At 41.8% G+C, this 21498-nt stretch overlaps 1 protein-coding gene across 2 annotated transcripts in view; it reads right to left on the minus strand.

The window, feature by feature from the left end:
- rev3l (REV3 like, DNA directed polymerase zeta catalytic subunit) overlaps positions 1-21498 on the minus strand; it is an 87300-nt gene that overhangs the window by 27249 nt on the left and 38553 nt on the right. For both annotated transcript variants that reach the window (XM_085372471.1, XM_085372470.1), the window contains exons 2-8: positions 15089-15278; positions 14585-14659; positions 10323-10483; positions 7339-7471; positions 7052-7146; positions 5671-5775; positions 3760-3844 (exon numbers count right to left, since the gene is read on the minus strand). In XM_085372471.1, coding sequence (XP_085228597.1) covers positions 3760-3844; positions 5671-5775; positions 7052-7146; positions 7339-7471; positions 10323-10483; positions 14585-14659; positions 15089-15278 — 844 coding nt within the window. The remainder of the gene's footprint in view (positions 1-3759; positions 3845-5670; positions 5776-7051; positions 7147-7338; positions 7472-10322; positions 10484-14584; positions 14660-15088; positions 15279-21498) is intronic.

Here is a 21498-nt window from a genome sequence, read left to right on the forward strand (position 1 = left end):
GACAGGAGGCTAGAAATAAGACATCCAATTGACTTGGAGTAAATTCCCCATACCAATACCTGACTGTTAGGATGGCCTATAGGAGCTGGGTTCAAAGAGGAGGATTGAGGCAGAGATGAAGTGCAGACAAACCTGTTGGTGTTTATTCACCAACATTAAAATTCCAAAAAAAAAGAGTGTAGGCCAGGGGTGGGACATGGTTCCTGTAACAGCCTCCGATGTTAACTAGCAGCCTTTTATAGACTGCGGCTAATTGGTCCTCAAGTCATACAATGATCTGGGGTTCCATCCATCCATTCTCTTCCACTTATCATTTTTCAGGGTTGCAGGTGGACTGGAGTCTATCCCAGCTGTCTTAGGCCGAGAGGCAAGGTATACCCTGGACAGGTCACCAGTATGTCGCAGGACTAACACACAGACACAGACAACAGTTACTCTCACAGTCACGCCTATGGGTAATTTAGAGTTACCAGTTAACCTAACTGCGCTAACTGCATGTCTTTGGACTGTGTGAGGAAGCCTGAGTACCTGGAAAGAACCCATCCAAACACGGGGAAAACATGCAAACACCACACCGAAAGACCCCGGCCAGGTGGTGGAATTGAACTCAGGAGCTTCTTGCTGTGAGGCAACAGTGCTAACTGTCTTACGTAATAACCTTTATTGATATCAAATCAATATTGTAGACATAATTAACATAATTGCAATTAGTAAATAAAATATTTCCCACTTGGCCTAACGACTACAATCTACAATAAACTAATATAGCTATGGGTAGCACCAGGAACCTTTAAAACGGCACTCGAGATGCCTGAGGACTCTTGTGGCTGGCACACCATCAAAAGAAAACAAAGGTAAGACAATCTCATCCAAAATGTAAGTGTTAAAGTACTGGTTTCCACCAGCTTAACCAAACATTCTATACTAATTGAAATCTCTTTTCCTAGGCAGACATTAAACGGTACCAGCTGGAAGACTGCCCACAAGGAAAACCAATAAAAACAAACTTTTGTATGAGTGCCCTTTCCTGTAATATAAATATTAAAATTACTCATGTTTATACAGTTAAGTAATGAAGATGACCTTCATTACACTGACCTATTCTCACATGACCTTGTATGAAGAGCGTGGCAGAACAGGGTAAAGGTTAATCGAGTGGGAGGACATTTCCAACCAAAATGAGGTTTAAAGAGCTATATATAGAATCGGATATAAAAGCCCTCCCATGGAGGAGAAGGCTGGAATCCAAAATCAGGGAAGCCCAGAAGGTCACTTGCCTACCAGAGAGTGTCATGAGAGACTGGTTCTGGATGAATAAGAGGTACAAAAATGTGTCCATAACTGAGGCTGTAGAAACTGCCAAAACAAAGGTTCACAGCTGAAGAATTGGACAAAATCCCTGAATTAAAAGAAAACCATGAGTAAAGGGAAATAAGATGTTTCCAAAAAGCAGCAATATTAGCAGTACATAGTAGAGTAAAGGAGAGCCAACAGACAGGAAGTGATAGGCTGCGTGAGAGTATTAACAGAAAGGGTGACTGAGACAGCCAGGTATTGGGAAAGAAGCCAGGCAACTCTGTGTGTGTGCGCTCCATCACTTAAGACGAGGCCGACTCTACACCGAAGGTCTGCGCTGCTCCCCCCTCCCTTTTGTTCCTGTCTGATATCAGGGGTTGGTGAATGGAAGCCATCTGGATGTGATGCAGCAACACACACACACACACACACACACACACACAGTCGAGTCAACTGTACTTTATTTATAACAGGAAATACTTTCTAGCTGTACATCTGGCGATTGTTTCACCATCCCCCTCCCTTTTTTTCTCCACTACATCTGTTGCAATTTCACTTTCCCCATTTTATCCAATCTCTGATTTTACTGCTTCGCTCTCTGCCCTGAGAAGAAAAACACTGAGGCAGAAAGAAAATGAGGACACACAACAACTTCATTACAGCTCAATACGAAGAACTAAAAAACAAGAACAACTTGTTATTGATGTGGGCTGCCAGACTATGGGAGACTTTGCTCTCTAAGGCTGGGAGCATTTTGTCCCCATTTTCAAACACTGTTACTCTCTTGCATAAACTCCAACTCTGTGACAGTTACTCCAAATTTCATGACGGATATGGGACATTGACTTTCAGTTATTAAATTTTTAATAATGACAATAAGACAAACAAACAACAAACCATAACCTAACATGAAAAGAATAAAGTCAAAATAAGCACTCTCACACTAGGAAAATGAGATAAACAAATAAAAGAAAGGCAAACAAAATAGTTGTGCAAGAGAAAATCATGTTGGAACACTGTGCATGCCCACACTGACTTCAAAGGCCCTTTAGAACTGTCATGCCACAACAAAATTAGGACATCTGTGTTGAATCTGGCAAAGAGCGAGTAATGCATCATACAGATCAGATGTGATCTCGGCCATTTCACCATAGACCTCAAACTTGCAGACAGTGAATACCAATTTCTGTTCCAAACTTTAAATGCAGGTTTTGTGTAAAGGGGGTCATAACACAAGTGATGCAAATTACCAAGAGTCCCGTTTCCAAGCCTGAAGGCAGTGCATCACGTGAGAAGGGACACAATGCCTTTTTTCCTCTAGCACCTAATCGTTTCGCCACAACTCTGTTTCGGTTGTTTTTCATTACAATTCAATACCATCTCAACATGGGTGGGCAAGGTGGCCTCAAAGTCCAGTGATGTCATTTGCTTTTGACACAAATAACACAACAATAGTCTAACTCCCTCTTGGACTGTCATCAGGCACAAAAAAGTCTGCACCTCATTGTTAGAACATGGTGTTGGTTTTGTGTGTCGCCTTTTCCAGGATTCAAAAATGGTTGACTTGATTCTCGTGAAAGAGTTGCTTTCATAATTTATCCAGTGATATCACATTTGTGGCTCGGCTGAGCTCACTTGGAACCCCGGCCAAACTGGTACTAAAAAAATAAAATAAAAATGTACATCTACCTATTGGAAAACAGAAAAACCAAGTTGAGCCTAGTAGGTGTTAGTGGAGAAAGGCACATATTGGATATTAACAGGGTTGTGCATCATGAAAACACCACTGCTTGTTTCTACAGTAGTAACAGACCGTTGACCTCTGACATCAACAAGGCAACCAGAGAACTGCCACTCATTGGACAGTTTCTTGTTTTCAGATCATTCTCTGTAAACCCTAGAGAGTTTCTGAAATACTTAGACCAGCCTGGCTGCCAAGAGCAACCACATCACTTAAAAGCCCATCTTCCTTGTTCTGATGCCCAGTTTGAATTTCAGCAGTTCAGCTATGCCTGCATGCAACAAGGCGCTTTATATTGTACGGTAAAAATGCTACAATAATACAGAGAAACCCCATTAATCAGACAACCCTCTAGGCGCAAGTCCTTTGTGATAGTGGGAAGAAAAAAAACCTCCCTTTTAGCAGGAAGAAACCTCTGGCAGAACCAGGCTCAGGGAGGGGCAGCCATGTGAGTGAGGGGAGTGAGAGGAGTGAGACGTGACAAAAGGCTGCCATGTGATTGGCCATATGAGCTGTACAGGTGTACCTAACACCGGTACAAAATATACACAAAGTGCTACAGCACTTCTAAGAGAAGTGGAAGCGTTAATAAACGGTTAATATGTGATGTGATTATGAATTTTCTTCGTGAACAATCTTAAGGATCAAGATTCGTGCAGTCTTTCAGATATCATGTACCCTGGCACTACCAAGATAAATCAAAGGAAGGAGAATGAACTTACACATCAAACTCGTTCTCCTTGAGGATCTCCTCGACTCTCTTCATGAAGATTTTCTCACTCTCTGATGAGGTGACAAACCCACGATCTGGAACACATCAGACAAGCAATTTCAACACTGCACTTTCTGGCGCTTAGAAACATTCTTCAGACATAGAATTCTTCGCTACAATTAAAACATTGTGGTCAGTAATAGCTGTTAAGCATGCTGCTGTTTGGCTGGGTAATTTTACTGTCAGTCTGTAATAAACTGTGACCTTAATTCTGCATACCATAGTCTTTTGTCTTTGCACATTGTAAATTGTTTTGTAGGAGCTATAATTCATGGACATTATCTCAGTTCTTCTCTCTTCACTTTTCAAGCTTGGGAACCCCGTGTGCTTATGTGCTTGGGTGTAGGCCTGAGAAACTGTTTGTCACAGTGCAGCCGTGCTCTGATTATTTGGCAGCCTATTTCCATGACAGCTCTGTGTGTGTGTGTGTGTGTGTGTGTGTGTGTGTGTGTGTGTGTGTGTGTTTCGGGGAGAATCAGACTTTGGCAAGATTCAAAGGGTTTGCAGTTTAAAGACAGTGCTTTCACAGCTCTTTGAATTATAACTATGACTTGTGGAGGTAATGGAAAATTCTAACAAAACTAAGACAGATGCCACAGTTGGACAAAGAGAAGCATAACATGATAGAAGAACACAGTGAGCCACAGTCTACACTGCCTCCAGACATTCTCAAAACTCTTTCACAGTAACCAGAAACACTGGCGCCACTGAAATGAGACTCCCCGCACATTAGAACCGAAGAATTTTGCATCCAAATCAACGTTTCAAAACATCTCCTCTCCTCTGAATTGAGAAATTCAAAAGTTAATTTACAATTTGTCATGTTGGTCAAACCATTCCTGAGCAGTATGAACAAAGCACATTATCCTGCTGAAACCTCTGCATCAATTAGATTAGCGTCGGTGAAATGATGTAGGTGGCCTGTAACTATGTTTAGTAAGTATTACGCTGCAGAGCATCATACTGGCCTTCTTTAAAAGCGAATCATGCAGGCCAGCTCTTCTTTCCAGATAAATGAGACGTGCGCCCGGCCTTTGGCATAACGTCGAAGAAAATGTGATTCACCAGACCAGGCTGCATTCTCCTGCTGCTTCGTGGGTCACTTCTGACGCTCGCTTTGCAGCTGCTGAGGGAAGTAGCCAGCATGGGTACTGTGTCACATGGCCAAAGTCTGTGGCTATGCAGCTCCATAAACATTAAGCTGTGATACGCTGTGTTCTTACACTGTTCCAGCATAGGCACTGTTTACGCTTTCAGCACTAGCAATTCTGGGGAATGGAAGAATCGCCAAAAAAGGGCAATTCCTCAAGAAGTAGATCAGATGCTGGGTGCAGCATGGGTGATTTTCTTTTTAAAACTAATCCAACTGAATACTGATAAGGTGTGGCTGTTGTTATTGACAAGTGTGCCAACAGAAGTCTGTCTAGCCAAAAGCTCTCTGCCAATTCCATTTGCTGGACCTCTACATCACATTTGTTCTTTCGATGCCTGATAATGGAATCACCTGACAAACAACACAGCCTGCTTTGTTTCATGAAAATATGTTTTACTTTGCACTAATGAGCAGATTTGTGTCCCTGTGCATTGCACGCGTTCAGTTTATGAGCCTCGCTTGATAACCAAGCCTGCTAGCTCCAAAAACAGTCACTTCTGGCTCCAAACAACCAATGGGAATGACCCAAATGGTGAAACTGAAGAGTTAAGAAATGAATGGGTGACAGCATAGTGACTATGACCATCTTTTATATACAGTTAACCATACTCATACATTTTCCATTATTCCCAGATCGCAGAGAAATTAAACAGAAAACCATAGACTGACTTAGACAAAGCTAAGATTTTCCATGGTGAATGCCTGTACCTTGTGACTCGGGGGTTTCAATCTGGGAGGGCTGGTTCTTCTCTCTCCTCCTCTGCTTCTCATCCTCCCAGATGGCCTGCAGGCCAGGATTCCTGCCAATTTGATCTGGAAAAAAATGGAGAATTAAGCACAAAAATACTCAAACTCTGTACCCTCAAACACGGTGTTTATATAAAGCTGTGCTTAACAACATCAACTCATAAAGTTGTTTTTAACTGCAAGAACTACTGCATAGTTTTTTGCACATGTTTCCACAGCAGGACTTCTGCTCTGTCTGTATAGCAGTCATTACACAGTCATGCAGCTCCAACACCGCAATTAAAGAAATAATGTGGAAAGAAGATGAGGTGCAGAGTCATTATTTCATCCAAAATCTGCAGCCTTAAAATAGGAAGCAGGAAGAACAAAAGCAGTGGGCATCTTTACACACACATATCACAATAACAGCTTTATCAACACACAGATAACTTGCACCTGACAATACACATCCTACACATCCCACAGACCAGTTATTATATACCAATATTATGTTAATAGGGTGAAGCAGTGATTCTCTGGATAATTTTTCCAGAGAATGGTTAACCTCACCTCCAAGCCCCACTCTCTCTTTAACCCTTACATCTAAACTTATCAGTTCTCATTCAGTCACATTGTTAGGACTTTCCACAGAACTTTCTGAAATCTTCTAGTCCTAATCTGCCTAATCTTTGCTGTTTTTAAGACACAAGCAAAGCTTAGAAGGAATCTTCTAGCTCCCAGGAAAATAAAGTTCCTGAGAAAAAGCCCTGGCTTTACAAACTGTAATAGTTCATAAGTGCAGAACACACGCACTTGTTGTCTATCACGGCCTCTCTTTTCACTTTAAGACAGATTCTTTGTGTGGTTTAAGCTTGTTAGGTCCCATCTGATTTCAATGATAAAACTCAAAGCATCTTTACAGCCCAGATGGAAGGACTGCTTTTAAGACAACACAACGTTCAGCAAAACTGGCACCGCTCAGATTGTAAGTGCAAGAATGACCTCTCTTTCTTTCTTTCACACGCTAAAACAACAGATCCAGATGTGTGCGATTAAAACAAATCTTTCAGGAACAAAAGCTGCATCTGCTCTGGCACTACATTACTTTGCCAGATGACAGCATCTGTCTTTATTGTCCCTGGTTCGTTTTAACCCTCTATCCCATCCTCTGTACGTCTAGCTGCTCCCCTGTGATTGGACGGATTAGGTCAGATCCACGATGTTTGTATTTGGGGCTGATAACAGATTCGATGTGTGGCAGCCGTCAGAGCAGTCCATCACTCTTCTGTGCTTTAACTTGAATTTCACATTCCCCCACCCGTTGCTTTCTTAAGTTTGTGGCTGCAATACTGAGTGAACTTACTTTCGATTTCGAGGCGGTTGAGAACATCCACAGCAACAGCATCAACCTCCAGCTCACAGGTGCTCTGCCTCTCCACCTCATCCAGGACTAAAGAGCTACAGTCAGTGAACATAAAAAAAAAAAAAAAAAAAAAAAAAAAGGGGGGGGGGGGGAATAAATGAATAAAAACAAGCTACCATTTTGGTTTTCAATTATCTTTACGGAGAACTAATATCCACTGCAGCTCGGACATAAGCCAAAAACAGTGCATTCAGATTCTGCTTAGACTAAGATGTGGCGAGACTCGCCTGGGTATGGCGTTCTCCTCCCAGCGGACGAATGTGCCTCCTATGGTGCTGTCGTTGAGCTTGGACGTACAGGGAGCCTTCCAGGGGCTGATGCTCCTGAACGCCGATCCTTCTGGGTCTGCCTTTGCTTCATCTGTTAACCATATACAGAGATATACATAAGAGGCACATGAGAGGATCACAGTAACGGTATTTGGATAACCACAGGGTTTTCATTTCATGCAGATTGATTAACTGCTCAGTGCTGCCATTTCTTAGCAATTAAACTGCGATCCACACTGTTAGAGAATCTGAGGTATAATGAATCATGATTATCCTCCTTTCTTTAATGCAGCAAAGGTAAGCACAATAAAACATTGTTTTGTTACATGGAGAGTTCTTTTGGTACCTGTGACACTTTTTAATCTCAGTATTTAGGAGGCCAGAGTGTTCAAGTTGTTGAATGGACTTCAAAACACATTAAGGGTTTCATTTATCTTGAATTGGCCCATTTTACCAGCTCAGTCTATTATTATTCTGCTGCTTGATCCCAGATTAGGAACTTCCTTTCAAGTTGGACATTGAGGGGAGCAGAAAATGTAAACTGGTGTACCCATTATTGGAGCATTTTGGTTTCTTTGTTGTAAGGGGAACACTGGAGCCCTTTTCCATTGATTGCATCAGTGTAGAGGTGGATCAAACACGGGAACTGTGCTTTTGTTGGAGGACAGTCAGGCGTGAGGACTTCTATAAAAGAACTTTATTAAAAGAACAAGTGTGGAATTTCCTGTCTGGAGTCTTTAATGGCCTCACAAGTGAAGGTGGTCCTGCTGGGCGGGATGCTCTCTGGGAGTGTGGAGAGAGGTCTGATTGGGCACGACGACCAGAAGGCTGAGTTTAGGCCTAAACTCAGATCAAACAGAGTTGGCAATCAGGGGTTTTAGTGCCTACGAGGGGCGAGAGGAGTTGGGTAAGATTCACCAAAGATCTGAAGAGAAACCCCCAGCGTGACACTACCACTGTGAGGTCCAAGACACTGCTGAGCTTCAAGCCCACACACTACCACCTCTCTCCAGGGGTTACGTGAAGCAGATCAATACAGAGATATCAAGAGTTCAGCTCACTGTAGCACAAATCATAGATACATGTAGGTCCACAAGCTTTGGAGAATGACACATTTTTTTGGTTCTTCAGACTTTATTTGTTTATATACCGCTTTGTATTTGATGACTAGATATTATTCAGCTCCTGCTCTCTTCCACAGTGTCTCTTCTGTCCCGTCTCCCTCCTCTCACCCCGAACCTGTTGCAGCAGATGACCGCTGTTTTGCAAGCCTGGTCACACCACAGGTTTCTTTTTGTTAAAAGGGAATTTTTCCTTCCCTTGCTGCCAACACAAATAGAGGGCTATAAAAATTAAGCTAATGAAATTTCTAAAGCTTGCAGTTCTTCTAATGACCACTAGAGACTGAGTCAATCCCCATAGACACCCATGTAAAGTTATCAAACTTTACAGCATTAAAAGCTTTTGAGAAGCCAGTATAATATTTTATAATCTGGGTGAAAGCTGTAGCTAGCAGCCCTCTGTGCTTCATTTTTAATATGTGAAATTCTATTTCATTAGTCTGTTAGTTAGCAATAATTAGCACGTATGTGTGTCTCTGTGATGCACCTGTACATTTTATGGATGTAGCTTGATAAGATAACTAGCAGTAGCTGAAGACGTAGGTCACCACCTTGTCATCCAAATAGTCACTTCTGGCTCCCAAAATATATAAATAAAAAGATTTATGTTAAAAAAACCAAAATCATGGTGGCAGTGAAAATGCTCACCCCGAGTCGTCCGATGCAGACTGCAGAACCCAACAGGAAACTGGTTCTTATGTTATCTAAATTAAACAGCCACATCAGTCAGCTGTGTACTTCTCTGCTAAGCGGATAATGGCAAAAGTAAACTACAAACTTGATGGTAGCCGGTGAAGAAAAAGGAGGAAATACTGTTTTTCACATTGGTCAAACGCCACTTCATGTGTAAGAAGACACAAAGAAAGACAGAAGCAATGAACATCATTCAAACCTGTTGTAATTCTACAGGGTAAATGGTTTATTTTTATAGAGCTGCTTGCAGTGTGGCTAATATTAGATAAAGACAGCATGAAAAGTGTCTCCCATGTTTTGCTTGTTCACAGACTGTCACATCCAACTTCTGCTATGTATTCACCTTATAAATCAAACAGGAGCCAAAACCTAGAGCAGCTGCAGCAGGTGTCTAATCTGTTACTCTGTAGATGTGACACGGCTCCACAGGCTACAGGGAGCTCAGACAAATAAAATGAAGAGTCTGAGACTGCGGGCTACTGATCCCCAGTATCTGCTTGCCATTCCTGTCCTCATACTTTTCCACTTGTTACTTTCATATGGAGGTATGCGTCCTCTGTATTTCACCTTTGGCCATTAACGAAAGGAACAAGACAGAAAGAAAGACAAAGAGGTCAGAAAAAGAAAGTTCAGAGAGAAAGAGAGAGAAAAGAGCAAAGACCACAAGACAAAACGTGAAGGGAAACGTGAGGACAACATTAGGGATGAAAACAGAGAAAAAGACAACAGAGGCATCCTGAGGCTGAGGGGAGATCAAGACTAATTCAATATGACATAAGGCATGGCAACCCTTCCCTGGCCTGCTCTCATCCCTGCCGAGCAATGAGGGAACAATCAAGTAATGAGTTAAAAAAAAAAAAAAAAAAAAAAAAGGCACTGCCAACTGATAAAAAAAAAAAAAAAAAGAGCAGCCTGTCCTGCATCCTAAAGTACACGAGGGTAAGTGTCAGATTAAATCTATGGGTTTTTCCAAGTATGAGGAAAATGTTTATCGGTCAGTACTACAATCAGATGCTAAAATTAGATTTTGATGACAAGGCACGAAGAAAAAACTGACAGAAAACTCAAACAAAAAAAGAGAAGAAGACAAGATCGGAAATCTGTGCTCTCCCTGTCCAAATCCCTTACCTTTTTTCTGGCTGCTTCGAAACTTGACAGCTGCCAGGTTAACCAGGTTCATGCCGTACAGGTTGTAGTCTATGAAAAGCTGCAGCAGGTAGGGGATGTGGCCCTCATGAGGCTGGTAACTCTTGTTCATCACGGCTCCGCTTTGCAGCAGCTCGCACACTCTGCAGCAAACACAGATTGCTCCATTTAAAATAAAAAGATACATGTGCCACTTGGTGTTTAAAGAAAAAACATTCAACCGCTTACACACAACTGAACAAATGCTCCCCCAGCTCGAGAGAAAGCGTTTTTGGTGGAGACCAGACACAACTGCGGTCTGCCTTGAAATCAAGGATTGCTACAAGTTGTATCTGATAAAGTTTTCTCAGCAAAGCTTAATCATTTTGTTCCTTTTTGCTCTGAGGGCATGCTCTGAGGATGAGAGAGAGATCACAGAGATGTCATACCACATTTTTATCAAGCTGCACAGCAGAGGCCAAAATGTCAAGGACTGGCTCATATCTACATTACCCCACTGTGAAATTAGGAATGTTTAACTACACAAGCTTCAGAAAATCAAGCACATTGATGTTTGAGACAGGCTCCAAGTACATGTAAAGTGGGGCTAGTAAATTCAGTTTCACTTAGGCCCAGAATTTTAGTTTATTGGCATGCTTTAATTTAATATAAAATGTCTACATCTTCATATACTTTAGTCCACATACAGCCCCAAGAAAAGTTTAAATGTTTAGAAGTTTTACCATTCAGTCATACGAAGACAGAGAATTACTGATTTGTCTATACAAAGGCTTCCATACAGGCCCCTCTTACATAGTCTGAATATGACAACTACTGGAAATACTGGGTAGTTAATCTAATCAAACTTTACTTAATCAGTGAGTGAAACTCTTGAGATTTACAATCTCTTTTCCAAGAGTGTCCGGGGCTAACATCGGCAGCATTAACCTTGCATGTTTTCCAAAGGCAGGAGAAACAACAGTTCTTAGAGAAAATGGGGGAACATGCAGACTCCACATACAGGGAGTGCAGAATTATTAGGCAAATGAGTATTTTGTCCACATCATCCTCTTCATGCATGTTGTCTTACTCCAAGCTGTATAGGCTCGAAAGCCTACTACCAATTAAGCATATTAGGTGATGTGCATCTCTGTAATGAGAAGGGGTGTGGTCTAATGACATCAACACCCTGTATCAGGTGTGCATAATTATTAGGCAACGTTCTTTCCTTTGGCAAAATGGGTCAAAAGAAGGACTTGACAGGCTCAGAAAAGTCAAAAATAGTGAGATATCTTGCAGAGGGATGCAGCAGTCTCAAAATTGCAAAGCTTCTGAAGCGTGATCATCGAACAATCAAGCGTTTCATTCAAAATAGTCAACAGGGTCGCAAGAAGCGTGTGGAAAAACCAAGGCGCAAAATAACTGCCCATGAACTGAGAAAAGTCAAGCGTGCAGCTGCCAAGATGGCACTTGCCACCAGTTTGGCCATATTTCAGAGCTGCAACATCACTGGAGTGCCCAAAAGCACAAGGTGTGCAATACTCAGAGACATGGCCAAGGTAAGAAAGGCTGAAAGACGACCACCACTGAACAAGACACACAAGCTGAAACGTCAAGACTGGGCCAACAAATATCTCAAGACTGGTTTTTCTAAGGTTTTATGGACTGATGAAATGACAGTGAGTCTTGATGGGCCAGATGGATGGGCCCGTGGCTGGATTGGTAAAGGGCAGAGAGCTCCAGTCCGACTCAGACGCCAGCAAGGTGGAGTACTGGTTTGGGCTGGTATCATCAAAGATGAGCTTGTGGGGCCTTTTCGGGTTGAGGATGGAGTCAAGCTCAACTCCCAGTCCTACTGCCAGTTTCTGGAAGACACCTTCTTCAAGCAGTGGTACAGGAAGAAGTCTGCATCCTTCAAGAAAAACATGATTTTCATGCAGGACAATGCTCCATCACACGCGTCCAAGTACTCCACAGCGTGGCTGGCAAGAAAGGGTATAAAAGAAGAAAAACTAATGACATGGCCACCTTGTTCACCTGATCTGAACCCCATTGAGAACCTGTGGTCCATCATCAAATGTGAGATTTACAAGGAGGGAAAACAGTACACCTCTCTGAACAGTGTCTGGGAGGCTGTGGTTGCTGCTGCACGCAATGTTGATGGTGAACAGATCAAAACACTGACAGAATCCATGGATGGCAGCTTTTGAGTGTCCTTGCAAAGAAAGGTGGCTATATTGGTCGCTGATTTGTTTTTGTTTTGTTTTTGAATGTCAGAAATGTATATTTGTGAATGTGGAGATGTTATATTGTTTCACTGGTAAAAATAAATAATTGAAATGGGTATATATTTGTTTTTTGTTAAGTTGCCTAATAATTATGCACAGTAATAGTCACCTGCACACACAGATATCCCCCTAAAATAGCTAAAACTAAAAACAAACTAAAAACTACTTCCAAAAACATTCAGCTTTGATATTAATGAGTTTTTTGGGTTCACTGAGAACATGGTTGTTGTTCAATAATAAAATTATTCCTCAAAAATACAACTTGCCTAATAATTCTGCACTCCCTGTACAAAGACCCCAAGTGGGTTTGAACCCAGGATGAACGCTAAGCCAGTGGTTCCCAAACTTTTTTCGCTAGGCCCCTCTTTGTTTTACAAGAAAAATGCTCGCCCCCCCGCGCGTGAGCGCGCACGCACGCACAAATACATCCTCCAACCACACACGCCCATATTTTGCTCCATTGCGGTTTATTTCACACCTCAAACATTTAGTAAACAATTAAGCAAATACAAGTAAACTGCAATAAATTACAGGTAGTAAGAAAATAAACTACTAACTCTTTTACGCTACGTCCGCACCTACACGGGTATTTTTGAAAACGCAGCTGTTTCTATGCGTTTGGACCTTTCGTCCACACGTAAACGGCGTTTCGAATCACCAAAAACTGAGATTTTTTAAAACTCCTTTTTTTGCCTTTACGTGTGGACGAGGAATACAGAGTTCGTCACGCAACGTTAAAGGTATGTGCCTTTTTTCACGTCACGCTGTGCGCCACGTTATTGTTTACATGACATGAATTGCAGAATGGCAGATAGAGACAAAATACTGTTAATCTGACTATCTTCAGGTTTTACACGCTTACACATGCAGTTACTGTCCCTCCATTTAGAAAGGCAGAGGCGTCATGGTGTAATTTGTTTTTTTTCCTGTGTAATAATATTCAACATTGCTATCAATACATTTTTCAAAAAATGTCTCTCTGTGCAAAATGGGTTTAAAAACAAAAACATAAACAGCTGTGGGATCCTGTTTGTCCGCGATTTGAACCGGGGGAACAAATCATGGCAGGATCAGCCTGATATTATTTGTATCCCACTGTAACTTTACTGTATAAAGAGCTAACATCTCCAAAATGTCAGGAGTAGTTAGTCATTACAACAAGTGTTTGTGAACTAAAAATCAAGAATGTGGGACACTGTTTGTCCCTGATTTGGAGAGCCCAGTGCGTGCTCTCGACGAAGGGAAAACCAATTCTGCAGGGGAGACCTACCTTGGCACTTGTGCAGGTGAAGCCAAAGGGCAGATATGCTTCACCATATTTTCTAGTCTTTGGCTTAGAATGAAGTTGGTTTGGAAACATATTCAGCAATGCTTCATCTCCTGCTTTGCGTTTGTGGAGGCGCCCCGTGCTAGCAGCGTCCAAGCGTTGTTTTTTGTCGTTGTTTTTTTCCCCCCTTTCATACCGCGCCGGCCCCACACTTTGGGAAGGTCTGGTATAGCCTAAATATATATATTCACATCCAAACATACATGTAATTACAAATAAAATTTGCAGTTTCACCTTAAAAAAAATTTATTTTGACATCTGGCAAAAATGCAACCAAACCTTAAACATACTTACACACATACAAGGCCAGTCTACTTTTCCACCTTCCTTCCTTCACCCCACCCCTCCCAGCGATACATCATTCGTTCCTCCAGCCTGTCCCTCTCTCTCTAACAGAGTTACTCGCTCTCTGCCAAGCCTCAAATCAGTAGCTCCACTCACACTTTCAACACCAACACTGATCACTCTGGCAAATAATTCACAGTCTTCCCGTGTGCTTTCATGCATGGACACACACTCAGCCAATCAATGAGTACAGCTGAATACGCAGCGATCGATTTCAGTTTAGTAAGGTGGCAGACTCGTGCGCACAGTGTGGCATTCAAACAACAGGATGATCTCTGCTCACATTAAACTGCTTCGATCCTTACCTCTTGACCATCTGAGGATTGTATAAATAGATCTTCATAAAGAGCTTCTCCTTGGCGTGATAACCATAGTAAGGCCTGAAAGAAAAGAAGAAAAAAAAAAAAAGGCATTCAATATGTAAACCTGCATCACATACACATGTTAAAGTAATGTATACATACACATATAGACAGGTCACAGAAAGTAAAGGTTCTCTGGTGCACAGTGGTGCTTGTCCATGCAGAGCTCTAAAAGCTAAAACCACAATCTTAAAGTGGACTCTGAACCTGACGAGAGTCTGAGTAACTGAATTAGCAATAATGTGACATGAAAACTTAGAATACGTATATCTGAAACTGAGTGTTTAGAGAAGTCTTAAGTCACAATTGTTGGCTCACACACCCTTTGTTGTTTCAGAAAGGCTGTGTTTAACAACAACCTTTACCAAAGTGTGCAGTCAAGCTGCTTTCTGAAGCAAATCTCAGCTCAGTTGTGTCGGTACAACACAGCAAACACAAGTTACTTACATGCCGGAGACCAGCACCACCTTGAAGACATGTTGGTTGTTGGAGGTGGGGTTTCCCATGGCGACGTTGAGGGCCCTGTCGATGCTGAAGGCCACTTGCCGCAGGTAGCGCTCTGGCTGCTGCCCATAGTTGTCGTACGGCACGTAGATGTAGGGGAACACACCGTGGAGGTGGAGACACGTCTTCTGGCCTGCAACGCAATAAGAAACTCTATTAAAGCAGGATTACAATTAATTATCATGTTTTCCAAGTCTCTTACATCGAAATGCACATCAGACTATAATGTAAGCTGCTGATCATTAGAAATACGTTCTGTACAGCTCATATCTCTTCTGGGAATCCGAAGATCAGTGTCCAATCAGTGCCAGCGCTCAATTGTGGTGATGGTGTTTATGCAAGCTCTTATTCTTAGCAGTTGCACTGCTTCATTACAGCTGATAATTGTATCATTTAAGAAAATGTTGGGATTATACCAAAGACAGTATAAAACTTGGACAAAGCTTCTAGCAAAAAAAAAAAATTAAGCCAATGTGGAATTGCCTTAAATCTCCTATCTGAAGGCCACCAGACAGTGAGAGCTGTGGTTGTAAAAACACTTCCAGTAATATTGGAGTCTAAGGGAAAACAGCTTTCAGTACTGACATATGTAAACATTTTCCTTGTCAGTTTATTAAATCCAGCTAATTAGCTGAAAAACTCCACAGAAAAAGACAGGAAAAGTGTGGGAGGAGTGCAGCACAGAGGTCGATGTGAAGTTAGGAATACTGCAGCTCTGCGCCGGCTGACCCAACGGTGTGACACAACGCTGCTCCATCATTGACAAGCACACTGAAGTTATCAGAGGTGATCTGTACTGCAGATGCTCCGATTCATTCTCTCGCTGCGATTATCAGCCTGGGCCAGAGCTTTTATCTGCTGTCTTAAGCCTCACGTAGAGAATAAGAACAGCAGTGTGAAAATTAACTTACAACGAAGGCAGAGGGTGGTAAGGCTCATCCATGCCAAGCCTCTTTCTGTCTGCTTATCTTGCATCACTGACAGGCTGACAGGCAGTTGGACAGGAGGAGGCAGCGTTGAGCAAGAGCTTGACTCTTGCCCAGACGTGTCTGCACATGCCCAGAGACTTCCCCACAATCATCACAGGGAGAACAGAGGAGAGTGAAAAGGGGAGCTTCTGGCATTCTTCCTCTACCCCACACACATATACCCACAGCTTGCCAAGTCTCCATCCTCATTCTGTGTTTGACAGATGCTGTGTATGATGCAGTGCCGCAGTCCTCGGGGCACCATTGTCGAGACCCCCCAAGATGGCACCTCAAAAAAAAAAAAAAAAAAAAAAAAAAGCAAAAGAAATATTCCCAGCATTTTCTGCACCAAGATACATGTCAGGGCATCTGAACAGGAAAGGGAGGGTGATGCAAGATGGAACGTGGTGCTGAAAGACAATGAGATCCTCAGAACATGCCAGAATCAGGCATCTACTGTGCTGGAGCTCATACAAGCAGAGCTACTCATAGTGACAGGAGATGTGGATGTGTTTACAATGATGCTTGTAAGCCCGCACTGTTTCCCATTAACAATGATTAGATACGCAACAATTATTGGATTTATCAATTACTTGATTGCTAGAAATACTTAAACAAAACTGTGCCTGTGAGGCACTGATTGTCAAAGTCTTTTCGTAAGCAGAAAGTCAAACAGCTGATTTTGGACTGTACATTACTGCTCTTTATTAGGCAAAGCAAAAAATTTGAAAAACGTTTGTTTGAAGGACATGGCGGTGAGCTGGTATGACATGGGCATTGTCAAACTGGAACACTGTCTACAAATAATGCATCGGCCGAAATGGCAATAATGTAGAAAAATAAATAATTCTTCAACATTTGAAATGATGTCAATATTATAAAAAATAAACGGTTGTTTGTATTTCTTTCTTTTTTTTTTTCTTTTTTTTTTTTTTTTAAGGAGAGTAAGTAAGTAAGTAAAATTTATTTATATAGCACATTTCACAGATAAAAATCACAAAGTGCTTTACAGTAAGATCAGACATACAAGTAAAAATTAATTAAAAGCCCGTTTGTATAAAAATGTCTTCAGCTGCTTTTTAAAGGAGTCAGTAGAGTCTAGACAGCGTAAAGACAACGGCAGAGAGTTCCACAGCCTAGGTGCCAGTGCCTGAAAAGCTCGATCCCCACGTGTTTTAAATCTAGAGCTTACTTTTGGGATTACCCTGTAATAATCCAAGTGCTAGAACTGCAGTTTGTGTCATGGCTGTTTGAGAATCGATCAAAGACTCCCATATTAAATGCCATTAAGTCCATCTTTTATATAAAGTATATGCTCGGCGCTAACTCTGTACTTATATTCAGGTGATTCTGTCAGCTACCTTAAGTAGAAGTGAAAAGGACATGGAGCAAATATTTGTATATATGAGACGTGAGCATAACACAGGAAGACATAAAGAAGTCACTGATTCCACAGATCACCATGATCACGGTTAGAATCGTAATAACAAATTTTTGTGATCTTGAAACTCAAAATAAAAAGGGAAAAAAAAAAAAAAGGAGAAGCAAAATTATATTTTCATCCAAGGAATGAAAATTTCACTGAATAAGACAATCAGCTGATCACTAGTGAAAATGTGGATTGGTGGCTCGTGGCATGCAGACAGACTGTGAGATCGGGAAGTCCCAGTCTTGTTTGTACCATGTGTTTGTGTGTCTACACTAAACACTGCTAAGGTTTGTGTAAGTGTGCCTACTCTGGAGTCACAAAGGCTGGCGACCACTTCTGCGCCGAGGGAGTGGTGAGAGCGGCGTGTCTGTCCTCAGCCTGCCGAGTCAACATGGAGTCTCTCTCACACACACACACACACACACACACACACACTCTGTATAAGCAGCCAATGCCGACTTTTGCTGCAGTTGCTAGGCAACGGTGGCAGCAAAGCAAAAGCCCCTGACGGGCAGCAGGGGAGATAAACAAGTGATTCTTTCCACCCAGCTGGTCAGGCCACAGAAAGAGACAGAAGGAGAAGGAGTGAGAGTGTGTCTAAAAAAGCAGAAAGAGAAGAGCTGACAGGCATGAGGTGTGTGTCTGCATGAGAGGAAAGAGGGGGGGGACAAACACCAGGAAAATAAAAAACAAAACAAAAAAGAATAAAATGAAACAGAAGGACAGAAACTAAGATGAGAAACAAAAAATGTATTTGTCAATGGAAAATTGTACGAATTTACGATAACGATATAACTGACGATATAATTGACACTAGACAAAATACTTTACAACTCCACAACTTTATTAGTGCAAAAAACCCATCAATGTATTTTCACTTAAACAAGCAGCTGTTTTTTATGTGCATTAAAGTTATATAAAAATGTAACAGTGCAAATGCAAAATTCTTGCTGACAGTTTAACCAAAAGGCATTTCCAGTGGAAATTGGCCGACAAATCTTCAGCATAACCATGTATAATATCCACAAAACTTAAAAAGAGGTTATACACACAATACGGTAATATTATGTTGAAGCACAGTATGTATCACTCCGCAAGGCTCCTCCTTATGATAGCCGTAATGCTCTGACAATCCATCAAGCGGTGCGGGTTTGTAGCTTAGCAAAGTCGTACTACAACATTTGCCAGATTTTCGAGTGCCATGTACCCCATAAAATAGTTTCAAGGTCAGTAAACAACCAGAATTCCTACATAAGGCACACGGGATTATAAAGGGCACTGTCGATTTTCAGAAAAATCAAAGGATTGATTTTAGGTGCACTGTATTTTCCAAAAAACACGGTAATAACGACGGCCCGCTAGCATGCTCAACCAAAAATAGTGCTTTGTTGTGTATCTGACGGACGAAAGCCAAACCAGTTCCACACCACTGAAGTTTTCGCATTTTTACAAACCAATTCTGGTTCATCGGTTTCATTCAACGATCCGCTTTCGCCCTTCTAATTCTTCGTCGCCACCGTGCTTTTCCCGCCATGTGCGTATGAAAACAAAGGCACTGCGCATGCGCGTTTTACCCATATTCTATCGCGATATTTCATTTTCGTATTGTTGCCCAACATTATACCGGTATTACCGTGAACGGTATGATACGGCCCAGCCCTAATTAGAAGTGCAGGTTTTCAGGAGCTGAAGAAAAATAAGAACAACAGGAAGTAGAGGGAGTGGGGACTGAGCAGGGTTTCAAAGAGGAAAAACATCTGACTCCTTTGTGCATTTAACTAAGAACTTTTTCTTCCTCGATCCATCCTGTTAAGCTGAGGTAAATTTCTGCAGACATACTGTCGGTACATTGAAGTGCTCATCCAATTAAGGCATCAGAAAGAACAAAACCTGCGCACGGCTAATCTACATCTGTCAATCAGGCATCACAAAAATCACTTCATCCTCAGGATTCACCACACTTTTTCTCTGATTTCCATAAAATAAGAAAGTGCTCTGGCTTAATTCCAATGTAAATTGTTCTTTCTGACATTGCTTCTATCTGCAAAGGCAAGCCACGAAGAGAACAAGAGAAGAAGGAAGAGTTTGTAGTTTTCCAGGTGCCTGAACATCTTTCATTACACTTCCCACATTACAGAGACAAACAGTCTGTCTTTCTGTCATATCTGACTTATTCATTTTTCTCCCGATAAACACAGCGGCTGTTTTTAATGGACACCTGATTCCTCCCACTCAGGCCAGCCTGTGAAGAAGAGCTCGTCTAGGCTTGTTAGCTTTGAAATGTCAGAAAAATATTTGTGTTAACCTCAAGATGAAAGAGCCTGACGTGACCAAACCCCAAAGGTATACAACCTGATATACTGAAAAGATAGAAAAATTATGAAGTTTGTTTTCATTACTGGTGAAGTGACAGCTCCCACACATCTCAGCTGTTCCCAGCCAAATGTGCCGTTTCCCATCTCCCTTCCTGCTGAGGAATTGTGAATGAGAACAGTAGGGAGGGAGGGGCTGTGACAGCTCTTGGGTGTTATCTTTGGGGCAGGAGTGCTGAGACAGTGAGACAGCACTCTGCCAATGGCCTTCCTCCACTCGAGCTCTTCTCCCCCTCCTCCAACCTCCTTGTGGTAACTGAAGCTCTATGACTCAGCACTGGCACAGAAGCCCCAGACTACTGCTGGGACAGTAAAATGACTACCAAGCAGTTCAGCTATAAAAACCAGCCAGTAAGTGAGTCTGAGACAGCGGAGCAGCCAAGTGTTGTTAACCACCCTGGGACAAAGACAGACAGATATTCTAACAAATAAAAAGACAGCGCTATGTGCTATTAATTTTTTTTTTTTTTTTTACTATTTTGGTTTATTGTTTATAAAGGATTCAAGCAACAAGCTCCCTATGGAGAAGTTAAAGTAGATAATTTATAAGTTGTGACAAAAAATGGTTTAAGGCTTTGTTCACAATACCATTTAAACGTTTCCACACATGAACTCCAGAAAATGTCAGGACCACAGAGAGCAACCTCCAGGGTTAAAAAAGAAAAACGACGTGCCAAAACCTGCAGTTCCTTGTGTGGCCACTAGAGACTGGCTCCAAAAGAGTAAGTGCCCCTAGACATTCATTTTAAAATGCTGTGTTTATAGCCTGGTAAAAAAATAAATAAATAAATGAAAACAGGTCCTGTAATGTCATTGACATTAGCAGTGAAATGGGGGGTTTGAAGTACTAATGCTTGTTGCTGTATATAGGAACTTGCTGGTAGGGCTGCTCAATTAATCGAATTTGAATCACGATTACGATCTGGGCTTTCAATGATCATTAAAAATGACTGAGCCGATTATTAGCCCCTCCCTCGTGCTTTACTCTCGCGCTGCTCCGTGTGGCAAATCGAGCGCACCTCTCTGCATTTCGAACAGCGTCACAACAATTAAGAAGAGGATCCGAGGGAAGCTCGGAAAGCTAAGCAGAAGTTATGTGGAGAGGAGAGTGACTGCCGTTGGTGGTGTGGAAACATTATGGGTTCGCGGAGTCAGACGTGGATCAAGTAGACACAGTGTGTAAACTTTGCTACGGTGTAGCTGCACCAGAGCAACACTGCAAAGTTCACTAAACATAGATGTTTACATTTTTTATTTATTTCTTATATTGCAAACATTTGCACTGCTATCAGTATTTGCACACTATTTTATATTATTTTTTAAAGTCATTATCCAATACATTGTTATTGTTAACCCTTTAAAGCCGGTCAGAGCTGCACGCTCCGTTTTGTGTAACTATTTTTAAATCCCTATAGAACCGGAACCGCGTAAGCTAGCGCAATAATTTTTTTTGCATATGAAACCAGAGGAGTTGTACTTGCATCTCATGCCATCAGCTTGTCCTCGGTCACGGTTTCCTTCCACATAAAGCTTTGCAAAAATTGCATAAAAAGCGCTTGCAGGAACAAAAACATAATATTCCAG

This window comes from Diplotaxodon limnothrissa, linkage group LG15 (assembly GCF_057381915.1).
Source record: "Diplotaxodon limnothrissa isolate DT_005_m linkage group LG15, D_limnothrissa_male_GT1.1, whole genome shotgun sequence".
In the NCBI taxonomy this organism is placed as follows: domain Eukaryota; kingdom Metazoa; phylum Chordata; class Actinopteri; order Cichliformes; family Cichlidae; genus Diplotaxodon; species Diplotaxodon limnothrissa.